The 23,067-nt window shown below is 48.1% G+C and overlaps 1 protein-coding gene across 2 annotated transcripts in view; it reads right to left on the bottom strand.

Moving 5' to 3' along the window:
• The window catches only part of LOC123378588 (butyrophilin subfamily 1 member A1-like), a 60,615-nt gene that overhangs the window by 15,440 nt on the left and 22,108 nt on the right, over positions 1–23,067 (bottom strand). The window contains exons 4-6 of one of the 2 annotated variants that reach the window (XM_045032602.1): positions 16,532–16,648; positions 11,264–11,611; positions 2,314–2,595 (exon numbers count right to left, since the gene is read on the bottom strand). In XM_045032602.1, coding sequence (XP_044888537.1) covers positions 2,314–2,595; positions 11,264–11,611; positions 16,532–16,648 — 747 coding nt within the window. The remainder of the gene's footprint in view (positions 1–2,313; positions 2,596–11,263; positions 11,612–16,531; positions 16,649–23,067) is intronic. The other variant, XM_045032603.1, reaches the window with a different exon arrangement.

A 23,067-nucleotide genomic window follows, 5' to 3' on the forward strand; every position in this document is an offset into this window, starting at 1 on the left:
TATTTGCATGGTCTCTGTCTGGTTCTGTCATTGTTTCTGACTGCTGTATAATTAATTTTGCTAGGTGTAAACTAATTAAGGTGGTGGGATATAATTGGTTAGCTAATCATGTTACAATACGTTAGGATTGGTTAGGTAAATTGTAGTAGAATGATCGGTTAAGGTACAGCTGAAAATATTACTATATAAATTAGGGGCAAACAGGAAGTAAGTTGGGATTCGAAAATAAGGAAAAGGAACTTGAATTTAAGCTTGCTGGAAGTTCACCCCGATAAACATCGAATTGTTTGCACCTTCGGACTTCGGGTATTATTGCTCTCAGTTCATGCGAGAAGACCAGGGAAGGGTGAGAGTGAAGGAATAAGCTCTCTAACAGTACTGATCCATGAAAACACCTTCCCTCTTTTCTCATAACAGCTTACTTTACTTAAGAGTCTTTGGTGAGGGGCCTTGTGTGACGTTATGAGTGTGATATAATATCACATTGAAAGATGACAGGGCCAGAAAGAGTTAATTAACTCACAGACTGACCTGACCCATGGCCAAACTTTAGAGACTGGTTAGGAAGATATGGAAATGAACAGAGCTTTGAAATGCAAGTCTGCATTGTTAGAGGTAGAAGGGTAGATGTTTGCTCAGGTCTTGTGATGTAAGCAAACAAATCTTGTCTATTGCTATAGCTTTGATTCAAAGACCAAAAAGTAACATTTAGGAAGATACTTGAGTGAAATAGTATTATTGTCTATGTGTCTCTTTGAAGGTTGTGGTAACCTGTATCTGAAGGGTTTAATGGATAAATTACCGTGTGCTAATTGCCAGGATGTTTGGGAAAAGGAGAGTTAAGACTATTGTTTTCTCAGGCCAAAAGGCTGCTGGAAATGTATAAGAACCCTGGGACACGATCCTTCTTCATCTCAGAGCTGCTTTGGGTTTCAAGAAGGGGAAACCTTAAGCCATAAGGATTGAGATCGGCAGTCACTGACTGGAGCCGCCCTGAATATGGACACTGGACTATAACCTATGGACTATTTCTAAAAGGACTTTTGGCAACTACAAACTCATCTCTACTATGTATCTGAACCTTAAGAATTAAATTCTAGTCTGTATGTATATGGATCTTTTAACTAACACTCTCTCTCTCTTTTCTTTTTAAATACATTTTAGTTTAGTTAATAAGAATTGTCTATAGCGTTTATTTTGGGTAAGTTCTAAGTTATAATTGGACCTGGGTATGTGGCTGATCCTTTGGGATTGGAAGAATCTTTTCTTTATATGATGAGACAAGATTTTCAGTAATCATCATCATATCTGATACCCATGTCTGGATGGAGGCCTGAGACTGGGCACTTTAAGGGAACTGCGGTATTTGAACTTCTAAGTAACCAGTGAGGTACTGTAGAAGCTGTTTTGTGCTGGCTTGGTAGATCTAAGTATTAGAATAACCACCAGCATTTGGGGTTTGTCTGCCCTGTTTTGTTTGCAGTTCACCCTAATTGAGTGACCTCAGCTGGTTCCCACGGGCAGCACTGTCATTCCTTGTCAAAGGCTTTCTGAAAGTCAGGTACCGTACATGCACTGGATCACCCTTCTCCACATGTTTGTTGACCCCCTTCGAAAAATTCTAATAGATTAATGAAGCATGATTTCCCTCTACAAATGCCACGTTGACTTTCCCCCCAACAAATCATGTTCACCTATGTGTCTGGTAATTCTGTTCTTTACTATAGTATCAACCAATTTGTCTGGTACTGAAATTAGGCTGTAACTGCCAAGCTTGCTTCTGGAGCCTTTTTGTCTTTAAATAAGAATTCTCCTCATATCCCCATGGAGAACTGTGATGTTCCAGCACATAGAGAGAGACGTCAGATATAAATACTCTTGCTTGAAAATTGCAGCGTAACACAATTTTGTTTCTTAGAATCCAGAATTTTAACACACAAGAACCCAAAACAGAGAGGGGGGCAGCTCCCTAAGGCAGCAGGCACAATAATAATAATACTACTAATAATAATAACTCCCACCTTAAAGGGTCCTAGAGCTTGGTCTCTCGTCCAAGCCCAAATGTCTACACTGCGATTTAACAGCCCCTTAGCCCAAGCTCCACAAGGCTGAATCAGTTGGTATGGGCCAGCCGTGGGTTTTGAATTGCAGTGTAGACATATCGAAACAGAACTAAGCTTATTCGGAAGTTACTAAGAATTGCTCAACATGTTGAAGGGCCAGGCCAATACACAGGAAACACAACGATAAATACTCTCTGCCCACATCGGCAGTGTCCCTGTCCATCCATGTGCAGCACAGATGGGCACTGACCTGCTATGGAAATCACTGACTCTCTCTCCTGGTTGAGTTGGGGGTTCCTGATACAGCAGGACACTTTCTGGCTGGACTCTTCTCTTAGAACCATGGCAATCTCTGTCTGAAACAGGCCACCAGCCTCTTGGAATATGTTTTCAGAGGCTGATGGTAAGAGCTGCCCCTGGAGATCTCTCCACTGAGCCTCAGGCTTTGGGTACCATCCGGATGATCGACACACCACCCTGATCCCTCCGTCCTGATGTCCCTCCACAGAGATGTCAGGATCAGAGCCCAAACCTACAGAAGAAATAAATAAATTTGTGATAATCCTACAGTGCCCAGCAATGATCCAAAAGCTTTACTATACTGTTATCAAAAGCCATTTCCTATCAAACTAATAATTGAATATGAGAGGGGTAGCCGTGTTAGTCTGGATCTGTAAAAGCAGCAAAGAGTCCTGTGGCATGTTATAGACTAACAGACATTTTGGAGTTTAAGCTTTCGTGGGTGACACATGCATCTGAAAAAGTGGGTATTCACCCACGAAAGCTCATACTCCAATATGTTTGTTAGTCTATAACGTGCCACAGGACTTTTGTCATTTTTTAATAATTGAATGTGAGTCCACGAGTGCAGCTGGTCATCTAATTTGGCCAGATTCCTATTTGATATAGGGTAGAATTCATGTTATTGTCAGGGCTGTTCTATGCACACACTTTCTCCAGTTTAGTTAAACTGGTTTAGTTAAGTGCAAATCCCTGTGTGTACACTCTTAAATCAAGACTTAAACTAAATCAATATAAGCCATTTCCAAACTCATTTAAAAGGTTCTACCTCAATGTTTGCACTAGTTCAGCAGTTCTCAAATTTTAGGAACCCAAGGACTCCCATTTTTATTTCAAATTTTTAGCAAACCCAGCACCAGGCCCTGCTTTCACTCCACCCCTTCCCCCAAGACCCCATCCTTGCCCAACCTCTTCCTGCCCCTGCTCTGCCCTTCCTTTTCCCCACCTCTTTCTAGCCCCTCCCCTGAGCACACCCCGTCTCTGCTCTGCCCCCTCGCACCCAGCGCCTTGTGCACAGCACTGAACAGCTGTTCCCTGGCATGCAGGAAGCACTGGGAGGGTGGGGGAGGAGTTGATCAGTGGAGTGAGAGGCCCCAGACATGATTCCGCCCCCTCTCCCAGGGCGCCCCGTCTCTGCTCTGCCCCCTCGCGCCCAGTGCCTTGTGCACAGCACTGAACAGCTGTTCCCTGGCATGCAGGAAGCACTGGGAGGGAGGAAGTGGTGTTGGGGGAGGAAGGGGCAGGAGTTGATCAGTGGTGTCAGTGCACCCCCAGGAATATCTGGAGGTCCACAGACCCCAGTTTGAAAAACGCTTCACTAGTCAATTGAAATCAGTGCACATTATGTGAAAACAAGATTTAAATAATTCACTAATAAAAAAAGTCTTTATAGGGGGATTCAGGTTGCCTTGGCAGGGCCTTGTATCCTTCCAGAATGCCAAAATGGGTAGCAGAAAACTGATACCCCTTAGAGCCAGGAAATACACTCACCAAAACAGAAACACAAACCAGGGGCAGCAGGAATCAGAGGCAGGGGAAAGCTGAGCCTCCCCAAACAGCCAGGATGTGGCCTGTCCACACTCCGCCCCTTCTCCCCTTCCTGCTTCTCACTCTGCAGGTGTCCGGCTCTTCCATAGCTGTCAGCCTCCGGGGCCGGGGGAGCTGGGGCTGCTCTGCCTGGCTTCCAGGTCCTGGCACTCTGGGGCCGGGAGGGCTGGGGCCGTGCTGCCCGGCAGCCCAGTGATTTGGAGACAGGAGGGCTGCAGCCACGCTGTCTGGCCTCCTCTGCTCCAGGGCTGTGTGGTGCTCCATGGCTGGGAGGGCTGGGGCCATACTGCTTGACAGCCTGGTGCTTTGGGGCCAGGAGGGCTGCGGTCACGCTTCCTGGCGTAATGGCAAAAACACAGCCGGAAAATTTTCCTACCCCTGCGCTCCAGCCCTCTGGGCCCCAGAGCACCAGGGGGAGGAGAATTTGCTGGCTGCTGTTTTTGCCATTATATTGGCACTCCAGCTTGGAAAGGCTGGAGCTGTGCACTGTTTGGCCTCCTGGTTCTCGGGGGGGGGGGGGTGCTGCTGTTGGTGTCACTAGGCATGACTCTAGGTAACTCAGGAGGGTGGAAAACCACAGTGTCAATGAAGCCTTCCTGTACCAGGCCTGAATGAACCAAAGTTATTCTATGATTGCCCAAAGCGCTTCCATGTTTAAACTCTAATCGACCTGACAGGCCAGCAGCAGAGAATGGAATGTGTAGCAGCTGGGTATCAGTGCGACACGGGTACCAGGAGGCAATAATGAGGCCTGCCTGCACCTGGCTAAGGGGGGCAGGATAACAAATCAAAGGGAGTAAGACAAGATAACGGTTCAAGAAAAAGTTACTAACGAGCTAGACAGTTTGCTGCCAAGTATGATTTAACCTGCTTAATGTAATTGCTACTGCAAAGTGTATCTGCTACATGGGAATGTAAGGGGGGGGAGGGGGAGTAGAGGGGTGGGGGGTAATAGAGACAGCTTAGCTGAAGTTGTGTATAAAGAGAGAAAAGCTGCTTGTAGGTGTGTGCTTGATCTGAGACGTGTCTGTCTCTGGGCACCGCTTTGAGATCTCAAATAAACTTTGTCTGCTTCTCCACCTTGGTGTGTTCATTGGAGCAAAGCACACCGGGCAACGAACCGCTGTTGCCCCCTCGGGCCCTCTGTGCCGGCAACACTGCTAACCTGGGGCAGAGACCAGTGGCTACAATGGAAGGAGCCTGGGGGCACAGGCCAGTGGCCACAATGTGGGCTGGGCTCTGTTGGGCACAGAAGGGATGGTGCCTCAGGTGGAAGGGGCAGAGCTGGGGGCAGGTGGGGGGCTATTGCAAACACTAGATAAGGTCACACATTCCACACCAGATCACACTTGGTGGGGAGTTATTACCGATGAGCTAAACTGAAATAAAATTATCTTAATTTGAAGCACGTGTCTTGTGAATTCAAATGGATTTCTTTATTGCAGGGTCAGTCTGTGGGCAGAGGGGCCCTTAGGCTGCTTGGAAATTTCACATAGATCATCCTAGAGAGGGAAAACAATTGCCCAGGAGAAACAAAGAAGGGATGGGTGTCTGGTGCCATTTCCTCTCGGGATTCTTGACCAGAAAAGCACAGGCTAGCAGGGGTCTCACAACAATTTTTTTGGTGGCTTAAGAATGAAAAACCCATCTCTGACCTGCAGCCCAGCCTGAGGAAGGTGAGTCAGGAACTCACTGGCAATCTGCAAACTCCTAGCCTCCCCATGCCTTAGCCGGGCAGGAGCCGGGCAACTGCCCATGGGAGTGCCCCAGTGACTGAACCCTGCAGTCCCTCCACTGACAAGAGCCGCCTCCAGTGCCATTCACGCTGGCCCCACATGTCTCCGGAGGCACTACCCAGAGCCCCCAAAGAGGCTGGATCGTGCAGGGCCCTGATCCCTGCTGGCAGAGCCAGCACAAACACTGAGGAGGTGCATCTTGCTGCCTTTGGCAACAGGTATTCAGGAGCAACAGCTGGGCACTGCTTTGCCTTCCGCAATCCCTGCCCACACGTTAGAGGCTGTCATGACTGCAAAAAAATCCACTGGCGGCCACAGCTGAGAAATGCTAGGCTAAGGAGTCCTGCCTCTTTCTGAAGAGCTGTAACTCACAGGGCTTTGCTCCAACAGACTTGTGGGAAATGCCCAAGAGCCACAGGCAAGAACTGAGATTATAAAGCCTAAGATGAAAAGTATATGTAACCTCCAATGCTTCTGTTGCTGTTTCTTTTAAACCATAGTAGTCAATTTTTTTTCCTGCCAGAAGGGTGGAGCAGCTGTTCACTGACTCCAGCTAGTCGGGGACTAGCAGGTAAACAAAGGAAAAAGTCCATGAGCCCTCACAGCATGTTCAGTGGGCATCTCCAAGTGTGCGGGTCTGTGCTATTCCCAAGTATAAAGAAAAAAGGTGCCAAACTCTTCAGAGAGCGACAGCCCTACCAGAGGGGAGGTGAAGATATTGCCAAGAGAGCTGATACTCACAGACCTGCTTTTACTCATTGCAGCAAGAGGATAACCACAAAGAGAAGAGCTGGGTACTTGCTGCTGGTTCAGTTCAGGGCAGCATGGTTACTGTGATAGACCCAGGCCAGTGGGGAACAGCAGAGTAGTCCTATTAGTATCCAGGAAGTGGGCGGGCGAAGCCCACTGCTAAAGGTCCTCCCCCCAGCCTCAGGGGAGGATCCACAGGTCCGGGACACTAACTAATTACATGGAACAACCAATGAAAAAAACAGGAGCGGGAGTGAGGTCACAGGGCTAAACGAAGGGAACCTGACGGGGACACCGAGCAGAGAACCCCAGACAGCGCCCGCTGCTCCTTGAAGGTGGCAAGGGAGCCAGCGGACACCACCCAGAGGAACTCTGCCTGGATGCGTGAACGGACGGAGGAGTGGAAATAGGCCCCACTGTCACAGGAAATCCCGTCGGCCAAACAGAAGAGTAGTCGATAGGAGATATACTGGCCACTGGATTAACAGTTTTCTGTTCCGAGTGACCAGAGCAGGGGCTGCTCCAGGCTAATGAGACCACCTGACTCTAATTAACCTGCAAAGAGTCAGGTGAGGCTGTTAAGCACCTGACTCTAATTAAGGCCCTGCTGATACTATACAAAGGGCTCACTCCAGTCAGGCAGGGGAGCCAGAGGAGAGGAAGTGCGGCTGAAGGGCTGGTTACTGAAGACACCCTCAAACCATCGTTAAAGGAGCCCTAAGGTGAGGGTGAAGAAGGGAGAAGCAGGAGAGCTGTGGGGAAGTGGCCCAGGGAAATGTAGCAACTCTGGCAGTGAAAGGTTGGCTGCCAACAGCTGCTACCATTAGGGTCCCTGGGCCGGAACCCGGAGTAGAGGGCGGGCCCGGGTTCCCCCCAACCCACCACTACAGGAACAGCTCCTGGGAGGGGAAGTCAGGCCCCTGTCAGGACAGGAGGCTGAACAGAGACTGTGGGAGTTCTCTCCCCAACCTCCTTGCAGCCTATGATGAAAAGGGCTCAGTAGACTGTAACCCTGGCCCTAGAGAGAGAAGGGCTACGTGGAGGGTCACAGTGAGCCACTGAGGCAGCATAAACCACCTAGAAGCGCAGGACGCACGGGAGCAAGGCCGGAGCTCTGCCACAACACCTTAATACCAAATCAATAGTCTATATTTTAAATGCATAGGATTTGAGGCCTGTGACCCATTTGGTACTGAAAAAATCTGTATGTTTCATTTTGCTGTTTGCAAAGTGTTTGTCATATTGATGTCATGATAAAATTATGTTTAGATTTATGAGGAGTCTGTTACCCCTCAGACTGTCCTCTTGTGAACCTAAAGATTGTTTTAGTTTGACCCCAGCTTTACTACACTGTGGTGTCTTTATTCCAAACTGAAGTCACAAAGGGTAGGGGCTCCATGACTGTCCAGATGTGCATATTTATCTCGTGTGTTATCCAGAGGTGGGAATTCTGCTCTGAACCCACTCACTATTCCCACAATAAAACAGAATTACAGTGGGTGCTTGTGTAACCAGTTTGGTGGGTTACATGTACAGTACAGAAGGGAATGGCCTTGTGGTTAGAAAGTGAACTCTGGGTAATACCCAGGTGTGGCCACGGCTGGCAGCTCAGGTTACCCATAGCTGACAGTTATTGTGCTGTGGACGGGAGTGAGTGGCTGGAGAACGTAACACTGTCAGTGCATTACGAGGAGGAGAAGCACAAAGTACAAGTATAGCAGAGTTACTGGCTATGATTGTTTCTCTTATAGTGGCGATTAGAGGCCCCAGCTGAGACCGAGTCCCCAGTGTGTTGGGCATTGTGCACACATCACAGGAGACAGTCTGCCCTGAAGAGTTTACAGTCTAGACAGGCATGATGGAGAAAGGAAACAGAGGCACAGAGACTTGCCCAAATTCACGCACAGCTCAATAGCAAAGAAAGGAACAGAAACCCTGTCCCTTGACACTCAGTCAACAGCACTATTCACCAGGCACCCCGGCCTCACCTCTCCTCTATTGCTCTTCTAGCTTATGTGCACATGCTTCATATTGTCTAATGATGGTGGTGAGCTGCTCCATAATCCTGCTGGTTCCTGAGCAGGGACAAGGGACCAGCTCTCCCGTTTAGGAACACAGACAGTGCCTCTCCCTGCACACACTTTGTGGCCGGAAGCTGGACCGCAGTCTGGGGAGCCCAGGCAGCTGTGTGAAGCTGTGGATCCTCCACCTGCCCTGGGTAGGGAGTCAATATCAGTCCCTGCCCCTCGGACCCCCACCCAGGGCAGATGAAGGGTCCACAGCTCTTACCATGGTCCGGCTGTGGCTTTTTGACCCCCAGGACCCTACTCCCCCATCCAGGCCACAAGCCGGCGCTACGTTGGGGTAAGAGCTGCTTGAGCATCTATGGGGAGCCCAACCTGGGGGGCGGGGGCTGGGGTCAGGGACATGGGCCAGGGACTGCTCTCCGTCCCCCTCCATCCTGGGCAAGTGTAGGGGCCCAGGTTCCCTGGCCTGGCTCTGTCTTCTGGCTTGGCAGGGGTGGAGGGCCTAAGGGGAAGAGAAGGGGCAGGGCCACAGTGGGGGGGGGCTCTTGACCCCCCTCTTTTAGGAAAAACACATCACCCCTTTCCAGGGCTTGTGACTTTGCATTAGGAATAAGGAGGGAGGCTGTTAGCCAGTTAAATGGGGAGGTGGTCGCTCTGTGGGGCTTGCAGACAGCGGCAGTAGAGGGCACAGGAGGGGTTCACTGGGGACAGTTCACTGGCACTGAAGACGACCAGAAGCCCCCAGGATTCACAGCTGCACTGGAACTCTACCCAGGATCCCTGAACAATGAATGCAGCTGCAGTGCTCAGCGTCTACCCTCTCGTATGGTGGTGCCCCGGGGCCGTGAGTCCTCATGTTGGATCTAACTGCATTTTACTGCTCCCCATGTATATATTTCCTTTTCCTCTATTCATTGTACTCCTCTGGTGCGTGTGTGTGTGTGTGCGCGCGTGTGTGCGCGCGTGTGTGTGCGTGTTTACACCAGGGGGTTGGAGCGGGTGCTCCAGGGGGGGAAGGGACTTACCCCGCTGTGCTCCAGTTCATGCCTGTTGGTTGCCAGAAGAAATCCCTGGAGGCACAGAGAGCTGTAAACCTGGAAAGCAGCCATTTATTGCCACACATAGCAACAACAAGGTTCTATTACCGCGACAATCAAAGACAGAGCAGACTCCATCTCAGCCACAAGGGCGCTATAGTTGCATATTAATTCCCAGCAGAGACCTGTCAATGCGGAAGTTAGGCTGCCCGGCAGTGCCTGGTTCCTTTCCAAAATGCAGAAAATGGCTAAACTTGAATTTCCAAAACCCAAGAGATACATAGTAACGGTGCACAGCGTCCCAGCCCTGCCACCTGAGCTCTGCCTCCTGGGCTGGCAATAGGTGCTGGGCACGACTCAGTAAGGGTGGTGCTATAACACACAGATGTGAGGAAGGGCGATGGGAAGGTGCCACTGCTGGTGCTGTGTCTCTCGGATTTGGATTCCCGCAGCCATCTGCCTGCCGCCCACTGCCTTCCCCGTGTTCCCAGTCACTGTAGTGACTGGGGGAGGCCCAGGCGCTGGCTTCCAACTTTTCCCAGGGGTGCTCAACCCCCGCCTGGTCCCCGCCTGGTCCCAGCCCTGTCCCCACTCCACCACTTCCCCCAAGCCCTCATCCTGGCCCCGCTTCTTCCCACCCACTTCTGCCTGTTGTGTCTTTGATTGTCGCGGTAATAGAACCTTGTTGTTGCTATGGCAACTGATTTGGATTATTAGGGGATAGGCCAGCCGGTTTTGGCTGGTTTGGTTAGTTCAGTGTGTGGCAATAAATGGCTGCTTTCCAGGTTTACAGCTCTCTGTGCCTCCAGTGATTTCTTCCTAAAACTGTTTCCCCCAAGGATACAACACTGCCCTCTCCCCTGATAGTGCCCACTCCATCCCTGCATGGGAGGCACTGTGAGGGACAGGGAGGAGTTGATCAGCGGGACCACTGGCAGGCAGGAGGCAGTGGGGCAGGGGGAGGGGAGGTTGGCTGCCATGGGTGCTAAGCACCCGCTAATATTTTTCTGTGGGTGCTTCAGCTTTGGAGCTCCCATGGAGTCAGCTCCTGTGGGTAGAGGGATTAATTGGAGCAGGCTGGCTGAGCTGTCACTGCAATATGAGGAGAGGTGTGTGTACCTTGAGGGATCATGTATGCCTCATTTCAGCGCTGAGGTCTGTAGGGTGTCAGTAGAAGTGCACCAAGGTGTTTGTGTGCCATGGGGACAGTCAGCAGTCTGGTATTCACTACACCTGCCCTAAGCCTCATGTTACAGAACTAGCTGCACCAGTCCCCTTGCCGTTCTCTCTGGCAGCAACTTCAGGGGTCAGACCTCCTGCTTTTACATGTCCTAGTGGGGGGATTTCTCAACTCTCCCACTCTTAGACCAGATAGTGGGCTACAGGACCCAGTGTATCCATCACCGTTATCCTGTGCCTGCCAGACATGAGGCCAAAATCAATCAGAACTGGTGAGGTTAGTGTGAGGAGGATCAGATATTGTTTGGCCCCAGGTGTGCACAAAGAGCTGTAATACCCACAACATATTCATATCACCTGACTTTTTGGGGTGTTTGTGTATTTTATTCACCTCATAAATTTAACCCATTAATGCTACCCCAGGCTCCAAAGAATCACAACACTCTTCAAGACAATCTGTGTGGATTTTAGCGCCCTTAGCAAAAACAGTAAACTAGAATAAACCTTAACCAGAGCAGAGCTGCTGCCGCGCTATAAGATAAATCAGGTGTCATCTCACAATGACCCTCTGATCCACTTATTACCCCGCTGAAGACGTCAAAGTACCACAACAAGTTACTGACCTGCCACCTGCAGTTCCAATAAAGCTTCTTCATAAGTGACACTGGAATGAAAAAAGCATGTGTACTGTCCCTTGTCGGAGAGCTGGATATCACGTATTCTCAGGGAAACTCTCCCATTGGTGATGTCGTCCCTCAAGAGCTCAGTTCTTCCTCGATATTCCAACATCTGCTCTGCATACTGATCCTGCCCATCGCGGTACAGGTGCACCACTGCAGAGAACTGGGATCGGAACCATCTCACCTCCATGTTCTGAGCGCTCATCCTGGGTGAAAGGTGGCAGGGCAGGACGGCCTCACCCCCTAGGGAAGCAGCGATTGGATGGTCAGGTCCAGTTACGGTAAACTGTGCTGAGAAATATGCAATGAAAATAGAAATTAAATTGACAGGGGGTTGGAGGTAGCATTAATTTAGCAGCAAGACAAAATAAAAGAGCATCTTGCATTAGAAGTGAACACCCTGTATCCAAGCAGTGCCCTTGGCATGTCTATGAGTGCAGAGTCTCACATGCTCGGGGTAGCTGCATCTTCGAATCCCTCTGGGGTCTACTTAAGGATGGTCCCTCAGGTCTCCAGCTGTCATCTTTCTCTGGGCAGGGACCCACGTCCCTCTCCTTCCACTGGGGTTTAAGGCTTGCAGTTTCCTTGCAATTCACTGTGGTCTTCCCACCAAGTCTGACCAAAGTCCAGCACCTGTGCTTTGCTTTCTGTCCCAGGGCTATGAACAGTGTGTGCCAGCGGCTACCAGAAACCAAACAGCTCTTCCAAACAGGGAACATTTATGGACAAAAGCCTGAGAGATAAATGTTACCACAAACAAATCAAACTTCTGAACATGTTACACTTATCGCAAAGGATTCTCATCTGACACATGGGGACAGACTCTCTGTCAAACTTTTCTCAAGGGTTTCTCTCAGTTTGTAGCCCAAGATCCTAGGCCTCTGGTTAGTTTACATCAACTTTCATACCAAAAATCTTCATTCTGTTTGGTTTCTGGGATCTGCTCTGAACTAGTTTAACCCCCTGGGGTGGTACTTCTGTGGAGCTGTTACCTGTCCCAACAGAAATTACCCCCCATCATTTGAATATCCTGCAGGAGATGGGATAACCCTCCCCCATGGAGTAGATTACAATCCGGAGCCCACAAAGTTACATATAGAACGGATAGATACTGTGATGTTGCACGCCATATGCTTTATGAAAATAGACTTATGAATCTAAAAGTGACATAGCTGGAATGTGCTTTATGCAAAAGGTCTCTTGTAACATATCATTGAAAAAGTTTAATGTGCTGAATTTGATTTTCCTATTTGTATGCATAAGAACGGCTGTACGGGGTCAGACCAAAGGTCCATCTAGCCCAGTATCTGTCTACCGACAGTGACCAATGCCAGGTGCCCCAGAGGGAGTGAACCTAACAGGCAATGATCAAGTGATCTCTCTCCTGCCATCCATTTCCATCCTCTGACGAACAGAGGCTAGGGACACCATTCTTACCCATCCTGGCTAATAGCCATTTATGGACTTAGCCACCATGAATTTATCTAGTTCCCTTTTAAACATTGTTATAGTCCTAGCCTTCACAACCTCCTCAGGTAAGGAGTTCCACAAGTTGACTGTGCGCTGCGTGAAGAAGAACTTCCTTTTATTTGTTTTAAACCTGCTGCCTATTAATTTCATTTGGTGACCCCTAGTTCTTGTATTATGGGAATAAGTAAATAACTTTTCCTTATCCACTTTCTCCACATCACTCATGGATTTTATAGACCTCTATCATATCCCCCCTTAGTGTTCTCTTTTCCAAGCTGAAGAGTCCTAGCCTCTTTAATCTTTCCTCGTATGGGACGCTCTCCAAACCCCTAATCATTTTAGTTGCCCTTTTCTGAACCTTTTCTAGTGCTAGAATATCTTTTTTGAGGTGAGGAGACCACATCTGTACACAGTATTCGAGATGTGGGCGTACCATGGATTTATATAAGGGCAATAATATATTCTCAGTCTTATTCTCTATCCCCTTTTTAATTCCTAACATCCTGTTTGCTTTTTTGACCGCCTCTGCACACTGCATGGACATCTTCAGAGAACTATCCACGATGACTCCAAGATCTTTTTCCTGACTCGTTGTAGCTAAATTAGGCCCCATCATATTGTATGTATAGTTGGGGTTATTTTTTCCAATGTGCATTACTTTACATTTCTCCACATTAAATTTCATTTGCCATTTTGTTGCCCAATCACTTAGTTTTGTGAGATCTTTTTGAAGTTCTTCACAGTCTGCTTTGGTCTTAACTATCTTGAGCAGTTTAGTATCATCTGCAAACTTTGCCACCTCACTGTTTACCCCTTTCTCCAGATCATTTGTGAATAAATTGAATAGGATTGGTCCTAGGACTGACCCTTGGGGAACACCACTAGTTACCCCTCTCCATTCTGAGAATTTACCATTAATTCCTACCCTTTGTTCCCTGTCCTTTAACCAGTTCTCAATCCATGAAAGGACCTTCCCTTTTATCCCATGGCAGCTTAATTTACGTAAGAGCCTTTGGTGAGGGACCTTGTCAAAGGCTTTCTGGAAATCTAAGTACACTATGTCCACCGGATCCCCCTTGTCCACATGTTTGACCCCTTCAAAGAACTCTAATAGATTAGTAAAAGACGATTTTCCTTTACAGAAACCATGTTGACTATTGCTCAACAGTTTATGTAAGAATGATACAAGATTTGAACTTGTATTGCTGATGTAGTCACACCAAGTGAGGACCGTCAATAGGGAATCAGGAACTGGATGGCTTCCACTGACAGCACAGCTGGCTGTAAATGGCCTTGTTTACCTTAAAGCCTTCCTGTGTGTGGGCGGGCCACCCTAGGAAGAATGGCGTCTGGGATCTTACAAAGACGTATGACCACGTCATCTGATACTGAAATCCATCTCAGAGATGGTACTTTTCCAGAGGGGGTTGGGGGTGGGATTCCAAACAAAGGTTTCCCCACCTGAGGGAAATTCTAGATAAGGCAGGGAAAGTAAACAATGAGGGTCTTCATCTGTCTTAAGAGACGTTTCCCCACCCCAAGGAGATACCTGAAAGCATCTGGAAACAAAAGAACTGTAACCACAGGGGTGGGAGAGAACAGGCTGGACTCAGGTCAGAAAAGGCAACTGACCTGGGAAGGATTTTACCTGAAGTAACATCTAGGGTGAGAAGTTCTCATTTGTAACTGATTTCCTAGTGTATTAAGCTTTGCCTTGTGTGTTTTGGTTTATTTTGCTTTATGATTTACTTTGTTCTGTTATTACTTAAAACCACTTAAATCCTACTTTTTATACTTAATAAAATCGCTTTTGTTTATTAATAAACCCAGTGTAGTCATTGTTACCTGGGAGGCAAATAGTTCTGTATCTCTCTCTATCAGGGTTATAGAGGGTGAACAATGTATGAGTTTACCCCGTATAAGCTTTATACAGAGTAAAACAGATTTATTTGGGGTTCAGGCTCCCAGAGAGGCTGAACACTGGGTGAGTCCCTGTTAACCGAGAAGCCCCAGGGCTGGGTGAATCTCAGAGTCTGAGGAACTGCAGAGGAACGTGGCCCATTCTCTGAGTCTGGGCTGGAGCTGAACTGGAGGGTCTGGCTCAGCAAGACAGAGGTGAGGGGCGCCCGTTCTGGCAGGAGGGTTGTTCTCAGTGGTACCCCAGAGCATCAAGTGACAGTCTCAGGGGGGTCTCTGTGACCGAACCCATCACAGATACTATCTACAGAGAGGGTGCAAAATAGACAGAATATCCGTGATGTTAATTTGATTGTCCCCAAATACAGCATGTGGTTGCAATATCTATCACCCAGAGTTCGCAGGTGAATGTAGACACTGTCCCTATTATCTCTGAATATGGCTGAGCACTTCTCACAAGCACCTTGGGTATAATGGATAATGTGTGTGGGGGGAGGAGGGATCTAGTTCTCTGACACACCAAGGACTTTTCATGCTGCTCCAGTGCAGCGCCCTCCCTGACTGGTGGAAGGATGGTGGAAGGACTGGCAGGACGTGAAAAGAGATCATTGCCACTGTGCAGGTAAAGTCAGAGGTCAGATAATGAACAGGGAGAAGAAGGCAGACAGAAAAGTGCAGGGGGCAGAGAACAGGCCATTGTGGAACTGAACAGAAAGGGTTGGGGGGTCTCAAGGCAGAGACTCAGCATCCGGAGAGACAGAGAGAACTGGTTAAATTAGCAGGATGGAAACCACAGCAGGAGGGAACCAAAATGCCTGAGTAGCTGTGGGGGCAACCCCGGGGGTTCCATGGGATACAAGAAGACTTTCACTGAGGGCACAGAATGAAGAAGTCAGCAGAATATATCCTTACATCCTCATTGTGAGATGAGGTCTCGCTCTCACCCATAGACGGCTAAGCCTAGTGCAGTGTGAAGGACTTGTGGGTTTTCATTTCATAACTGGAGAGTTGGGAAGTCGTGATTTATTTGTGGCTGAAGAGTTGATCTATGACTTACATGGTCTAGCGGTGTAGTGTAGCGGAATTGTGTAGTCTCCCTTTAAATAGTATGTGAGCCCTGTAATGGTGCTCACCATGTTCTATGTCTTAGAAGCCTCCAGTCAGAGCAGCAGCGTGTACGTAGCTGGGCCTGACTAGATTGCGTATAGATACATCGTCACTAGGATCCAGCTGTGCTCTGCAGTTTATGGTCGTTGTGTAAAGAGCAAAAGACCAGGGCTGGATTTAGGGGTAGGTGACCCAGGCAACCACCTGGGGTGCCAGGATTGATGGGCACCAGGTTCAGGGGTGCCAGCCTTGGGGTCCTGTGCTTTTTAATGACGAAAGGGAAAACAGAATGTTTGAAGTGAAATGTTTCAGGTATTGATGTTAGTACATTCCAGTTATTCCTAAAATAAAAAAATTTCTTTTAGCTTAGAGGAAACAATTTTTTTTTGCATATATATGGCATGAATAAATACAGACATACAGATCTCAGCATGCACATTTATTGTCTTATATGACAGGGCTAAATCATGCATGCAAATCATGCATCAAAGTAATGAAATGGGATACAAATGCAATCAAAGAAAAGGTATTCAAAAGTTTGACAAATAGAAGGGGTGGGGCAACAAAGAAACGCTCCTCGCCTAGGGCACCATTTGGTCTAGGGCTGGCCCTGCAAAGAACAGACGTGGTTTACGAGACACGGCAGTGATGTAAGATGGATGTTAGTGAACAGCAATAGAACAGCAGCAAACCCCGCGAGGAGGCCGGAGCTCCTACCTGACACCAGCCTGTGAACCTGTAGGGCGAGGCAGAGAGTGACGTAGCCAGGCAGAGCAGAGCCCACTGTGGAGCCCAGGGAGAACGAGGGAACCTTCCCCATCATCATAGCTGGGTCTGGGGAACAGGAGAAATAGCAAACTAGACGGTGAGTGAGAGAGAGGGATGCAGTGACAGCGCCACGGGGCAGTGGGAGGAGGTAACAAGCCTCTCTGCTGCCCAACATAGACCAGAAGGGAAGGGAAGGGATTTCCCCCACAGCCCTCGTCTGCCCTGGCTCTGGGCAGGGTCAGATGTCCCTGTGTCAGGAGCCGGTCCATACCACATGCCCACACCATGGCTGCACCTGTGAGTAGTATACCGCTCAACATCATTCATCACCATGCATTTCTGAAAGGTTTCAGTGCCCCATCTGGGGCTTATGTCCTGCTTTCCCACCCTGTTTCCACTGGCACTGAAGTTTGCAAAGGGCAAAGATAGAGAGCACATGGTTGAATCAGAAAGAGAGAGAGAGAGAATTCTTACCTTTCCAGTCTTTCGGTAGAATGAGACAACTTTCCTGGTTCAGGCCCTCCCAGACTTGTTATCACTGCCTTTGGATTGGACCAATTAGAGTTTGTTCTACAACAGCATCATAGAATTCATTTTCCTGAACCAATCCTAGAGTCCCAAGATTTTAAGCAAGAGCCATCTCCCTCCTCTTTCCCCTCCCTTCTTCCCCAACCTTTAACTGTCTTATTCTCATCTAAAGAAACAGACCCCCAGCATTTCCCCTGCCACGTAGCCCTTTTACAGAGGGGTTTTTATAAGTGTTAAAACCATAAGCTTTTAGTAACACACCATTTTAAAAGTTTTCCCCTAGGTTTTAAACTAACATGGGTTATTTTTTAGTAATGAACCAACAGGCTTGTGCAGCAAAGCTCCTGTTAGCAAAGCAACCTCTCTGAGTCAGTGGATCACAGAGAAGGAGTTTGCGTCTTTACCTGCTTTTTAACAAACACATGTTAAAGTTACATTAAGTTTTGCCAAGGTATAATGACTTGAAAAGACAAACCTATCTGAAGACACATCCCTTTATTTACAGGAGTGTTTCAATTAAAAAAAGAGCAGGCAGAAGCACCCTAGGTTTAAAACCCCAGGTTTTTAGTAACAGACAGTTTATAAACCCCTTATTTTGTAAACCATTGGATTAGAAAGAAGAAGAAGATTGCTTCTTCCCCCACTTTTTAACAAATAGAGGTGAAAGTTATATTAAGGCTTTTAAGGGAATAAACACTTGAAAAGACAAACCTATCTGAAGACACAGCCCTTTTCTATGTGTTGTAATAAAAATAGCATGCAAAAGCACCCCACGCCTAAACCCCAACTGAGGGCTTGGCTACACTTACAAGTTGCAGCGCTGGGAGTTACAGCGCTGGTCATGCAGCTGTGGAAGGGCCAGCGCTGGAGTGTGGCCACACTGACAGCTACCAGCGCTGCAGTGTGGCCACACTTGCAGCACTTTCCAGCGCTGTATTGAGAGGTGCATTGTGGGCAGCTATCCCACAGAGCACCTCGTCCCGTTTTGGCGCCGTTTTGGCGCTGAGTATTGTGGGAAGGGGAAGGAAGTGTGCGGGTCATTCCGCTTCCTGTTTGCCAGCGCCCCGTGGTGCATCGCTTCACATCCCAGCATTCACTCTTTCCAGCAGCGTTTGGCGCCATTGTGAGTGTCTTTCTGTTACTCTCTGTGTGAATCGCGATTTCTGTGGCAAATGGAGCCCGATCTGCTGAGGACTCTGCTGATGAGTGTCACCAGCACAACACGTTTGGCAGTCCAGCTATTCCTTCAGCTCCAAAGTGACAGTGAGGATTCCGACGATGATATCAATATGGATTTGCCTGCCGCGTGTGACACTAAAGTGCTTGCGGCATTTACGGAAATGCTCAGCACCGTTGAACGCCGCTTTTGGGCTCGGGAAACAAGCACTGAGTGGTGGGATCACATCGTCATGGAAGTCTGGGATGACGAGCAGTGGCTGCAGAACTTTCGTATGAGAAAAGCCACTTTCATGGGACTGTGTGCTGAGCTCGCCCCACTCTGCGGCGCAAGGACACAAGATTGAGAGCTGCCCTGACGGTGGAAAAGCGAGTGGCTATTGCAATCTGGAAGCTGGCAACTCCAGACAGCTACCGGTCGGTCGGGAACCAGTTTGGTGTGGGAAAGTCGACCGTGGGAATCGTTTTGATGCAAGTTTGCAAGGCAATTAATCGCATCCTGCTAAGAAAGACCGTGACTCTGGGGAGCGTGCAGGACATTGTGGATGGCTTTGCACACATGGGTTTCCCTAACTGTGGAGGGGCGATAGATGGGACGCATATTCCTATTCTGGCCCCCCCCACCTGGCATCAGAGTACGTTAATCGGAAGGGGTATTTCTCTATGGTTCTCCAGGCGCTTGTGGATCACCGCGGGCGTTTCATTGACATTTACACAGGCTGGCCTGGAAAGGTGCATGATGCACGCATCTTTCGGAACAGTGGCCTGTTCAGGAAGATGCAGGCAGGGACTTTTTTCCCAGACAGGAAGATCACAGTAGGGGATGTCGAAATGCCCACTGTGATCCTTGGAGACCCCGCGTACCCGTTACTGCCTTGGCTCATGAAACCCTATACAGGGAAGCTTGACAGGAGCAAGGACCGGTTCAACTACAGGCTGAGCCGGTGCAGAATGACTGTGGAGTGTGCTTTTGGGCGTTTAAAAGCCCGCTGGCGTTGCTTGTATGGGAAGCTAGACTTGGGGGAAAGCAGCATCCCCGCGGTTATATGCGCTTGCTGTACCCTCCATAATATTTGTGAAGGGAAGGGTGAAACATTCAGTGAGGCATGGACCACCGAGGTTCAAGTCCTGGAGGCTGAATATGCACAGCCAGAGAGCAGGGCTAATAGAGAGGCCCAGCACAGGGCTACAAGGATTAGGGATGCCTTGAGGGAAGAATTTGAGGCTGAAAGCCAACAATAATGTTTGCTGCCTTGCATGGGAGTGAATTGCACTGCTTACACTGTTATGCTATTATCCATAATAATAATATGATTTGTAGTGCCTCTTTCTTTACTGGGCTAAGGTATCTTTCACTATCTGCTATAATAAAGACTGTTTTCAAAGCCAAGAATTGTTTTATTGAAAAGAAAAAAACTTCCTTGACAGACAGACAGACACACAACATTTCATGAACACAAGAGGGCAGGGGTGTGGGTTGGTGAACTGTACAGTCACAAGTTTGCATATGCCCTGTCTGGATTGCTGTTTAATGAATCCTGCACTTCAGGGTTCATATACTGCATGGTGATGGGGGTTGAATGCAGAGGGTAAGGGTGGTGGTAGGTATCAGGGCTGGTTGGGGAACGTACAGGTGTTGGAGGCAGCTGGTGGTGGTAAGAACCTGGATGCTGGGGAAAGGTGGTTTGAGCTGACATTGGGGCACAAGGCACAAAGGACGGGGCGGGTGGGGGAGTAGCACGGTAGTGCTCTGCTTGCATGGCAACGAGTGACTCTATAGACTCCGCTTGGCGCTCCAGGATGCTTAGCAGCCGCTCCGTGGTTTTCCTCTTGGCCACTGCATTTCTCTTGCGTGTCCTGCTTTCTTTCTCTCGCCAATCCTTCAAGTCCTTACTCTCTCGAGCAGACTGATTAAGAACAGTTTTCAGCATGTCTTCTTTGCTCTTTCGGGGATTTTTTCTCAAATTTTGAAGCCTCTGTGATGTTGAACATCTGGGCAGTCCAGTAGTCAAGGTCACTGTAGAAACAGAAATGACAACATTTAACACGGGCAGCATTGTATCCACTATCTCCAGACATGAATTGTTACACTGAGGGAGTGAGTTCTTATTTAAGCATTCTTTTACCCACACGCATAACACTACAGAAGCCACGACATGGTGAGTGAGCAGTGCTTATATGGGGAGAAGTGGGGCTTGGGTGTAAGAGGGGAGCTGGTTGCTTCGGGTAATCTGGAGTGCTAGAGGGGTTGAGTGAAATGAAGATGCAGATGCAGGGGTGATCTTATCTCCCTATCTCTTCACTAAAGAGTCTCCCAACATTTTTCACAGGACTTAATCCTGGAAGATGTCTCCCTACTGCGAGTCACTAGGGAACAGCGGGGGGCTCTTTTAGAGCAATGTGGATTCCGCCCGGGACCCTATGCGGCTTGCCTGTGTTCAGAAATGGTCCCCCCACCACTGGCAGAAGAGTGGCGCGGACGCGTCACCGTCACTGGGACAAGGGACACAGTGGCTCTGCCTATAAACCTGCGCAGGCATATTGCCCACGCTCTGGATGAAGCTTTTGCTGAGATAACTGAGGCAGATTACCGCGACGTGATAGACCACATCAACGGGCTATTCCACATCTAGAGGCTGGCATGCATGCATCCATAACCCCCCCTCCTCTCCAGAAACATTTCACCCAGAAAATAAAAGCCGCTTACCGGTAACACGCTCCTCTGCTTGTCCTTCTGCAACTGCTGGCTGCTGCGATTGCGTGCTTTCCTCCTGGCTTGAGAAGAGCTCCTGGCTGCATGCCTCCAGGGAATCTGCGGTTTCTTCCCCCATGCCAGGAGCTTCACTCGCGGTTTCCTCCCCCCCCCACGCCTCCGCCTCCGCCGCCTCCTCCTCCTGTCCCCCAGCCTGCTCAGAAGTGTCCATCGTTATCCTGGGATTGGCAGTGGGGTCACCCCCAAGTATCTCATCCATCTCCCTGTAAAAACGGCAGGTCGTGGGAGCAGCTCCGGATCGTCGATTCCCCTCTCGGGCTTTGTAATAGGCACTCCGCAGCTCTTTAATTTTCACCCTGCATTGTACTGCGTCCCGATCATGGCCCCGATCCAGCATGGCCCTTGATATCTGCTCAAAGATATCGTAATTCCTACGGCCGGAGCGCAGCTGTGCCTGAACAGATGCCTCACCCCAAACACTGATGAGGTCCTGCAATTCACCAGTGCTCCATGCTGGGGCTCGTTTGCCGCGTGGAGGCATGGTCACCTGTAACTGATTAAAACTGATTGCACTCCACACCTGGCTGCAGCAAACAGGAAGGAGATTTTTAAATTTCCCGGGGCATTTACAGGGCGGGTCACCTGAGGCAAGAGCAGTAGAGTGCAAACTGATGTGCAGAGTGGCTGAACAGGAATTCTGGGATAACTACTTATTCCCTGGAGGACAGGTAAAGCGCTGGTGAGTGTCCACACCTGCTGGGCAGCGCTGGATCACCAGCGCTGCACTCCTTATACCCCTGCCGGGATGGGTTTTCAGCCAGCGCTGCAACCAGGGAGTTGCAGCGCTGGTTGTGCCCTGCAAGTGTGGACGGGGTGTTGTTGCAGCGCTGGAAAGCCTCCACCAGCGCTGCAACTTGTAAGTGTAGCCAAGGTCTAAGAAAAAGTTTTTCCCTGAGGTTTTTAGTGAGAACAACTTAAAACATCCTTTTGAAGGCACTGAATTAGAAAAGAAGAAAAACGCTTTGACAAAACAAGGCTATCTGAAGACACATTCCTTTATTTAACCCCCTTGGCAAAGGTGTTTCAATAAAATGTGAGTCTGCAGAAAAAAACCAGGGTTATAAAATTAATGTATAGTGATAAAAATGTTTTCCCCTATGTTTTAGGCTAACGTGGATTATTTTGTAGTAAAAGCAGCCTGCTTTTTCAGCAAAACCATTGTTAGCAAAAACAGCCTCTGTGATGAGAGATAAGAAGGCCAGAACATAACAAGAAAGCCCTAGGCCTGCTTTTAAAACAAAATGATACCAAAAACTTGTATTAGAAAGAATAGTAACTTTAACTGTAAATAAGCTTACTATATAAAATGAACTTTTTACAATAAAAGTTTTAAAAAGCTAAAGTAAGTAGCCAGAGGCCCTCCCACATTTTCACCAGAATAAAACTGCTCTGCTCTTGTCTAAACAACGAGGACCTTCTTTATTTTTTTCCGCCCTGTAACAAAAGCTGACCAACGCATAATATAAACCATTTAAAATGTGTTTAAAGTAATGCCTAAAAAAACCCTCTTCAACTTATTAACAATGTAAAACAATAAAAAGATAACAAAACCCAACCCTCATGGCCTGTAAGTTGTGCAAAAAGCTTTAAAAGCCACAGTTACAGTTGGCATGGGTTGTAACTGGACTTTTTAAAAAAGGGTTAGAACATAAATTTTTTTAAAACCCACAGTAAAACACAAAACACAGCAACTTTTCTAACAATGTAAAATAAGACTTTTTGGGGGTTTAGTAATAAATTTAACAGAGATTATTTTTAAATGAGCAAACTTCCTTTAAAAAGCTATAAATTAAAGAATACAGGTTGCAGCTTTTAAAGACTGCTGGTTACAGAGATGTTAATGGGTATATTACCAATTACAGTGTCTTTTTATTAACTGTTTAAACACATTTATTATAGAAAATAAGAATTTTTTAACCATTAAAGTTTAAAGAAGCTAAAGTATATAGCCACGTTTCTCCCCCCACCCCAGAAGATGGTATGAACTGTTTTTTAAATATGTGTTTGA

The sequence above is a fragment of the Mauremys mutica genome, chromosome 10 (genome assembly GCF_020497125.1).
Source record: "Mauremys mutica isolate MM-2020 ecotype Southern chromosome 10, ASM2049712v1, whole genome shotgun sequence".
NCBI lineage: Eukaryota > Metazoa > Chordata > Testudines > Geoemydidae > Mauremys > Mauremys mutica.